This window comes from Pistacia vera, unplaced genomic scaffold (assembly GCF_008641045.1).
Source record: "Pistacia vera cultivar Batoury unplaced genomic scaffold, PisVer_v2 Contig678, whole genome shotgun sequence".
NCBI classification, from domain to species: domain Eukaryota; kingdom Viridiplantae; phylum Streptophyta; class Magnoliopsida; order Sapindales; family Anacardiaceae; genus Pistacia; species Pistacia vera.
In genome coordinates this window covers 196,040-205,002 of record NW_022196532.1, presented here as the reverse complement: position 1 = coordinate 205,002, position 8,963 = coordinate 196,040, and the positions used below count along the sequence as shown (strand labels likewise).

Below are 8,963 nucleotides of genomic sequence, written 5' to 3'. Positions count from 1 at the left end.
TATAGTAGCTGCGACTAGTAAATTTCACATTTATATTGATAAGTGATTTTATCACTTGAAATTTAATTTTATTTAGGTGGAGAAAAATGGAAGCCTTTTATCAAAACTCAAAACTCAATTATAATGCTGACTAAATTTATAGGAATTTTAAATTGATTTAATCCAATTTCTAATTCTAATTGAATAATTTAAATTAGATGGTTAATTGGAGAAAAAAAAAATCTAATTTGAAAATTTTATTTTAAGTAATTAAACCGGTCTTTTAATGAAAATTTAAATGTGTGGTGTCAAACTCATCCAAATAAGATGGATTAGGTGGATATTTATATGATAAATAACACATTTCATTTACTAGAGTACCTCATTATGAACTTCATAATAATAGATATTAATTATTTATTACCATAATAGAGTGATTTAAATGAGACATTATGGCTGCCCACAGTAACATCTTTTGGAAACCCTCACAAACATTTAACCATTTCTACAACTTTGTATTTGGAAGGTGATATTTTCCCACTTCTATTAATTATTTGTATGATGTACCCATACTGGCCTTCTTCAATGACACACAGTCTACCACTTTCCCTCTGATAATTTCCAAACAAGCAAATTAAAATAGAAATAGGATGAAAAGATTTGTACAGAGAAGGTATGTAGCCATACTTTGATCTGGATGTGAAGCAAGAGAGTACATAAAGTATGGGCACAAGTGGAAATGGGAATTGCATTGAATTGTTCCAATTGATCAATTAAGAAGATGGATGAATGAAATAAGGCAGACACGAAGGGGACCCCAAAAACCCTATCTGAACCTAAAATTAGTATGGGCAGAGGCAGAGGCAGCTGCTCCCTCACCACCTAACCCCAACAATCCCTCTTGCCTGTTTAAACATTCATCCCCTTCTCCTTCAATTAAACACTCCTTTATGGTCCCCTTCCCCACCATTATAGCTGTCTTTCAGATAAGTTGCTCTCCTAGGAAACAAATTATTATTCCATCCCTCATTTTTTTTTTGAACTTGGTTTAGTAGTGTTGATTAATTAAGTAATCTGCTACATATTAATTGTTTCCCACCAAGAAAATCAAATTTGGTGAATTAACCAACCTTGGCAGCACTGTGATCCATCTACACATATAAAATTAATCATATCTGACTTCTTTTGCTTAATATCTGCATTAAGATTCAACTACATTTGGCCACTATTTACTCTTTAATTGAAATAAACAAGTCTGTTTTCTTTTCCATGTACAATAATTAATCTTTCTGTTGAAATACATTATACATGGCCATGTCAATTTAAATGGTAAATTAATAACATGGCTTGAAAGTTTTAACCGTGGATGACGGATGGGATACGCATCTGCCAAATAAAAAGAAAAAAAAATCTACAGAATCTGTTCCATGAAATTCTCAAAAACCTAGTCACCATTGTGCATGTAAGCCACGTATCACCCACAAGATCTTCAATTCAAGCCAAGCAACAACTGGGTGGGTTTAAGAAACTGTGTTGTTAGGTTAAACATGTAGTTCTCCAGACACTAGTATACATTCACAGAGATTTACTGAAATAAAAGAAAAGAGAAAGATTCTTCATTATCACACCTTGCTTACAGTTCAAGTCAGTACATGAAATTAAGATCAAATCGCTCTCCACTTAACAGGGAGAAGACAATACTTAAAAGCAAACCACCAAAATGATAAAAAAAAAGTGTGTAGATGAAACAAAGATATCAAATCTCGCTCCACTGCTGAGCTTTAAACAACAGGAATACTTGGAAAAAGAGACATTAACAAGGAAATTTAAGTACTGAAAAACCAATAATAACAATAATAATATACACCAAATCTCATATATATAAAGTGATATATATATACGGCTGGTGCAAACAGCGTATTTACACATCTTCTTCATCTACATCAAGAGCTCATTCACCCAACCCAGATCAGGATCAGGACAGCCCAGCTGCCCGCCATTAATGTCATTAATCTTCTGATCATCAACCAAACATTTGTTTGAACAATCCCAACCAAAAGGATTCATTGACCCTGAAGGGTTTGGAGTTGAAGGAGAAAGAACAAACTGTTGCTGATCTTCAATATTAAAAGAATTTGCATCAATCCAAGGAATATTACCATTCATGCTGCTACCACCGGGGACTGACAAAGGAGAAGAAACTTCATTGAAATTCATTTCAGCCAATGAACTCATCAGCTCATTGAGCACATCTTTGTAACTCATGGCCGCATCAGGAGTACTGCTAAACTTTATCAAACGATCACTGCACCGAGAAATGGGTGAGAATCCGTGATTCACCGGCGACAATGGTGGTGACTGAGACGGTGACTGTGACAAATGAGACATACCCAACAAAGTACTAGTTGGAGAGGAATTGACAGAATGATGGCAAAACATGCAACAATGATTATTCTTATGATTGTTCACCAGAGAATTGCCACAGAGAGGGTGACTATACTTGGGAGATGATAAAATCTCAGGCAAAATGCGAAGCTGACGTGTAGAGTGGGCGAAAAAACACACCTTTCGTTTGCAATTCTTGCCGTCTTTGCAAGCTTCAGTTCTATATCGTGATGGATGGAGCCAGCACTCAAAGACTCCATGAGCAAACTCACAATCATCTCCACGGCTACACCCACCTCCCCTACGGAACTCAGAACAAACAGTTCCAGAATAATGAAACCTGCGAGGATCACGGCGGCGAGCCTTCTCGCCAGGATGAGCAAAAGGACAGTCAGTCCAGTCATGGCTACGGCTGCGAGTACAGCGACGGATCTTGAATTCGTACATGCGAAAATGATCAGAAGCATAAGGATCTGAGTCAGAGTCAGGATCAGAATCAGCATCAGTATTGTTGAAAGGCAAGAACTTATGAAGACTGTTGAGTTCTTCAGGGAAAAACATGTTATTGATATCTTGATGATGATGGTGATGGTGCAAGAGTTTCTTGCTGTTGAGAAGAAGTTTCCTGGGAGGAACCTCAATATCTTTGAAGGGTTTGGTAGGACTTTTGGGGGAAAGAAGATGATGGAGTTTGTGTTGATGTTGGTCAGCACAAATGGTGGTCATAGCTCAAAATATCAAAATGCAAAACAAAGTAACAAGGAAAAGGTATCAAATGAAATGAATGTAGAAATGAGAGAAATAATAAAAATGGAAATGGTGGTGGTGTTGAGGGAGAAGGGAACAAAGGAAGAGCTAATTAAATAGGTTAGAGAGAAAGAAGGGAATGGGGGGGTGTGGGGTTAGAGATGCGTGGCAGAATAGAATTTGGGATGAGCATGCAAAAAGGGATATGTGGCGACTTCACAATACATTGGCACGCTAGATTTTGCTATGTGTTTCATTTGCAAACACTTGGATTTACTTTGATTGTTCTAGACTCTCTACACATACTCTTCTGTTTATTTGATTGAATATTGAATATATGTACAATACTACATTGTACTTAAACCCTTTTTTTTTTTTTTTTTTTTTTTCCTTAGTTTTCTATGATTACTTCCATCTAATTCGCCTATTTAATAATAAGATTTTGAATATGAATCTCTGATACTTTTAACTTAAGCAGATCACCGCGTATCTATTTGTACGTACAAAAATCTTCAGATTCAGATTTTTTTACACTACACCAAATTAAATTAAATAAATTCGAAGATGGAGCAATATCTCATCAATTCTAGAATATATGACCAAGCAAAGCAAAATCAAATTCCAACACAACAAGTGATCATATTGAAGAAGCAAAGGCTAATTTCATCTGGGCTTCTTAACCAATTTGCTTTACAAGCTCAAGTCAAGCCCATGTCCATGTGTAAAGAACATTATAAAACACGGTTATTCGTCAGCAAGATAACAGTTTATAAATAAAATAAAAACAGCGAGGGATAAGAGATGGATAAACACCACCTGCGCTGCGAGTTCAGTCAATTACGTGAAGCCCACAAATTTATTATTTTTAGTCTTACAGATATTGAGAGGATATAACGCAAGTGTTTTAGTATAGTTGATAAAAAAGAAAGGCATTATTTATTTAGTCATGTTTCTTCTCTTGGACATGTCATATGGGCTACGGAGCAAAAACACTTATCTTAATCCTTTTCAGTCATGCAAGTTGTATTTTCTCATATCTCAGTTGAAGAGGCAGGAAAGAGTTCGAATCCAGTTAAATGGATCAACCAGCGACATTGTAGTTTCATTTCAGGAAACTATGTGCTCCCTTGATGTAGACATAAGATGTTTCATTTAACTCAACAGAACACAGAGGATTGAATTCATGTTTTCAGTTATTCCAGGAAAACATATATTGCATGATAACAAATTAGCCACCTATTAAACCAACTGCTTTTAAGCCCAGTTTAGGCATTCAACTTTTTATGGCACCCTTTTTCCAGGGGACTAATAATATAAGTGGGGCAAATGCATGGAGCACATGAAACTCGAGAAAGGTAAAATGATTTTCTATGGCATTGAAGCTGTTTTGGGCAAGTTTCACCGTGTGCACATGAGTTTTCGCATTCCTAATGCCATGGATTCATCCTTTGAACTCTCTCTCTCTCTGCATATAACATTAATGGGGTACATTTAATAGACCAGATAAAATAAGAGTAGTAACAGGCACAAATAGCTGGTCGTCTAATAAGTTGCAAATTTACTCCATCTTGGACATAATTTAAATTAAGACAGATGTGTTTTTAAGATCATCACATTTCCACCATGTGATCAAACTCACCAAATACCAGTTGAATTGAATGTGCAGCTAGCTCTCTTTCTTTCGTACTCGCAAGTTGCAAGGCTATATCCATTTCGGATTAGCCAAGTTGCAAGGCTATATCCATTTCGGATTAGCCGAAAAAAGAAAGGCATACCATTGTACAAGACAATGGGAAATTTTTTAAACCAGAATTTGAAGATTATCCATAAAGGCAACGTAAAGAAGCTATCCAAGATTATCCTGTTCCTTATTTAAGCAGTAACAGGGGCAATATGATTTAGCAATAAAATCTCTTTTCCATATGATATGACTGATCATTCCCTCCCACATGCCAATTGCTTTGGATGAATCATATGGCGTAAATGAATATGATTATAAAACATGAACAAAATTGTTGTCATGACATAACTTCAACCAGGGTAAGTGGCCTGGCAAGGTAAGGAAAGGCCAAAAAATGTAAACCGCATACTCAAATGTTATGGTCTATCCAGATCCTTAAACTTCTTCATTCGGTAAAGAGGAAAATTATAGTAAAAATATATATAGCATCCAAGCTTAAAAGAAGAATCAGAAGACACCCCAATGGCTACCGCATCAGGACAATACCCATAAAAATCGTTAATTTAACATAACAAGAAGGGTATCAAGTTGAAGCAATCAATTTTTTATAATGCTCTATTTGTACACGCAAGAGTTTTGAAACCAGTTCCACAAATCTTCACAGTTGCTACAAAACAAGTTTACATATGGTAATACAGCGAATCAATTAATAAATTTCCTTACATTGAACAGAGGCAAAAAGAAATTGACCCATACGAAGAAAATATTTAATGCAATTTTACAACTATGCAGGATATGTCATCCTTACTTTTTCTAGAAACAGCCTCGTCTATCAAGTGCTTTGCTGCTGATTGAGCATCTTTTATGTTTTTGATTGAGTCCACAGCTTCTTGGTTTGACATTACCTGTAAGGTAATAAGAGAAGTCAGAAAACCCAAAACTTCAATCACATTCAAACTAAAACTACCCATAACAAAAGGGTGGAAAGAGAAAAGTAGCTTCAAAATCTGAAAATCTGGCCACTCTGATTTTTCCTTAATTAAAAACTAAGTTTTGCCTCCGGTTTTATTGTCAGGAGATATAAAACAACATGAAGTTGATAATCAACATTAAAAACTTAACTGACCTTCCATATTCCATCACTTGCCAGAATGATGAACTGTGTATCATCACCAATCATCTCCACGTTTATATCTGGGTCTGAGCTAAGGTGTATTTTCAAGCTCTTGTCACCAAATGCCCTTGCCACAGCCAGTTGCCCATCAACACGAGGAACATCCCCTGTGCAATAGATTGTGAACTTATTTTCTAAGACCACTATATAGATAAAAACTTTCAAGTTTTTTTAGTCCCTATCTGCACACATGAGGCTGTTTGAGAGACATGAAAACCTGGCCAAACAATTTCAATTAATAATTTTCTATACATTAGAACATTTTTTCCAAACAAGAAAAAAGTGTTCCACCTTAAAAGTTTCACTAATAAAAGAAAGTTCCAGCAGGACAGATCATCCAAAGACAATTTTTTTAAGCCAGCTAAAATTTGTTATTTCTTTGTTTTCAGCAAGTACCAAAAGATTTCATGTGATCAAACTAAGCTAATAGCAAAACTAGATCTACCAGTTCGCATTTCAAGAAACCTGATACCTGGAATGTTTGATACAAAACCACCACGACTCTCAATTTTCTTCTTTTCCTTGCTTGGTTCATGGTCAACCGATAGTTGTTTGGCCACCCCATTCTTACATATAACAGCCCGAGAATCTCCCACATTTGCAACTACCAGTTTTTGACCATTAATTAGAATTGCTGTTACTGCAGTTGACCCTCCTTTTCCCAGGACAAACGCTTTCTCCAATATTTCAGCATCTGTTGTACGATAAGCTTTCCTTATTGCATTTTCTGTTTCAGTCCAAAAGTCGTGCTGCTTGCAAAACATTAGAAATATAATCACAAATGACTTCCTGAAAGATTTGTAGTCACAGGAGGTAATGATAATACCTACTGAAAACCGTAAACCGATTAATGAAAATATTAGAAAAATCAGAAGACATGAGTACCTCTTTCAAAATATTATTAAACAGATGAGTTTGCAAATAATTTGCTACATCGTGGCCCAAATGGCCATCAAATATAGCAAATAAGCCCAACTCAGTATCATGTACTTGCTTGAATTCTGAAACTAGGTAATCCTCCATGGCATGGTTTGATTTTCCCTTCATTAAGTGAAAGCCATGCGTGATATGCTTTAAAACTTTACTCTTCCCTTTCCCTGTATCAGCTGCAGACGAACCAAAAGCCTTAACCTGAAGATAAAAAATATAAACAATGAAACCACATAATTCAAGTTAACGATTTTCAAAAAAACTAAACTTCCTCTATGGAATCCACAGACACAAAAACAGTGACAGCTTCCACAAATTTCAAGAAAATCAAAACTAAAGCTTCATTAGCTAATGCCTAGATAGAAATCACTCTCTGGAAAAGCATCTATAGTTCTATACTTCAAGTCCTTATTACTTTCCAAGAAGTAACATCAGCCAAAACGTCAAAAAACTCAAACACATTTATACATGAATTGCAGAAGATCAAACTAAATCCGAAACTTGAGCAGCAGAGAATCGAAATTCATTTCTTAAGTTGATTAACTGAAGAACATTAATTACGTGATTAAAAGTTAATTAAGTTGAACATACCTTGATCTTTTGAAGAATTTCTCGGCCAGTCATGGTGTTTGAGAGAGAAGAAAAGTTTTGTGAAAATGAAAAAGTGATGGTACATAAATAAGGCGTTGTTTGTTTGACTTTAGAAATACAGCCATTACAATTGAACAACGCGTTCTTGCCGACGACTTTTCTTTTCTCAAAATAATTAAATGTTGCAAATAATTCCTGTTAGTCAAACAAGTCACTGTGTGTGACAAGTTGGACAATTATTGATATTGCCAACTGGATATTTATTTCCTCCAATTGGTCATTAATGTTTATCTCTTTATAATAAGGCGGATTAGGAGAATGGTTAATCAATTAATTTATGTTCAATGTTGGCGTTACCTTGTTTATTAATTTATTAACACTATCCCCGATAACTAGGCATGATTTCAAGGTTCGGTGAACTTTGCTTTAGGGAGTTGATAAATTTCGTTATTTCTACTTAATTAATATGTAAACTGCTATTCGTGCATCCAACGTTATAAGATAGATTGCTTTAAAGATTATTGAGAATATTATATTAAATGTGTTTAATTAGATTAATATAAATTAGAAGATATATTATATCAATTATTGAATTGTTTTTCTTTTTTAATATCATTATTATTATCATTTAGATTATTTTTTAACTCCATATATTTAAAATTTTATTAAAACACCCCAATCATAATATAAGTTTAAAGTTTAACAAAAATATCCCCATCCACCCAAGCCATTGCCGGCCGTCGACCACCATCGCTGGCTACCGCTGGTAGTCAGCGGAACGGCGCACAACCAGCCAGATATGGTCAACCGTGAGTCGATTCGACCAGATCAATGACTGAAAACAATCATGGATTTGGCGATTTCCTCCGAATCCACGGGCATTGATCTAGCTAGAAACGGTCAGATCGACGCATGACCGGTCAGATTTAGCCAGTCATGCGTCATTTTGGTGACTATCGCCGGTGGCCAGATTTGGCTATGATCTTGGGTAATTTGGTTGAAGTACAAGGACAATAATGTCCTAGAAATCTTGTATATAAGGTTAAAATTGTCTATTAAAATTCTTGTAAATTGTTTACATAACAAGGGCATTACTGTCCTAAAAATATATTAATAAAGGGTAAAATTATAACAAAAATGAGATTATCAAATAATCTCAGAATACTTAAGAAAAATGTAGTAATCAGATTACTACTTATATAACCAACAATAATTACTATTGATATTTGAGAATTACTAAAATCTTATATTAATGTAAATAATATAATATAACATTACTGGAGTAATGTTAAATACCTACATCCAAACGCACCTTAATGTCATGTGTTTCTATCTATTAATTAAACTTCTAATTTGAATTCTATTTATTTGTATGTAGGAATATAAATTAGGAAAATTTGTAAAATATATTATCTCAAGGACGAATAAAAATAAATTTAATTTCTATTAACAATCAAGGGGTTCTTGACACATGTA

The 8,963-nt window shown here is 34.7% G+C and overlaps 2 protein-coding genes across 3 annotated transcripts; both read right to left on the bottom strand.

Moving 5' to 3' along the window:
* Window positions 1-1,804: 1,804 nt before the first annotated feature.
* LOC116113358 (zinc finger CCCH domain-containing protein 2-like) lies at window positions 1,805-3,161 on the bottom strand. Its single transcript, XM_031399509.1, has one exon. The coding sequence runs from the start codon at window positions 3,088-3,090 to the stop codon at window positions 1,918-1,920; it is 1,173 nt and encodes a 390-aa protein (XP_031255369.1). The 5' UTR covers window positions 3,091-3,161; the 3' UTR covers window positions 1,805-1,917.
* Window positions 3,162-5,378: 2,217 nt separating this feature from the next.
* On the bottom strand, window positions 5,379-7,571 carry LOC116113300 (probable protein phosphatase 2C 58). Of its 2 annotated transcripts, XM_031399448.1 has the most exons (5): window positions 7,488-7,571; window positions 6,852-7,097; window positions 6,439-6,715; window positions 5,919-6,073; window positions 5,379-5,697 (listed from the first exon to the last, which is right to left on the bottom strand). In XM_031399448.1, the coding sequence occupies exons 1-5, from the start codon at window positions 7,518-7,520 to the stop codon at window positions 5,560-5,562; spliced, it is 849 nt and encodes a 282-aa protein (XP_031255308.1). In that variant the 5' UTR covers window positions 7,521-7,571; the 3' UTR covers window positions 5,379-5,559. The 2 variants fall into 2 exon arrangements, with proteins under 2 accessions (XP_031255308.1, XP_031255309.1); XM_031399449.1 differs by lacking the exon at window positions 5,379-5,697 and having other exon boundaries at window positions 6,046-6,183.
* Between the last annotated feature and the right edge of the window lie 1,392 nt (window positions 7,572-8,963).

Excerpts from the sequence above, each read along its gene's own strand:
- LOC116113358 (XM_031399509.1), bottom strand. The coding sequence starts at position 3,090 with ATGACCACCATTTGTGCTGACCAACATCAACACAAACTCCATCATCTT.
- LOC116113300 (XM_031399448.1), bottom strand. The coding sequence starts at position 7,520 with ATGACTGGCCGAGAAATTCTTCAAAAGATCAAG. Across the intron at positions 6,716-6,851 it reads TTAATAATATTTTGAAAGAG|CACGACTTTTGGACTGAAAC; the intron begins GTACTCATGTCT and ends TTTTGCAAGCAG. Across the intron at positions 5,698-5,918 it reads CAAGTGATGGAATATGGAAG|GTAATGTCAAACCAAGAAGC; the intron begins GTCAGTTAAGTT and ends ATTACCTTACAG.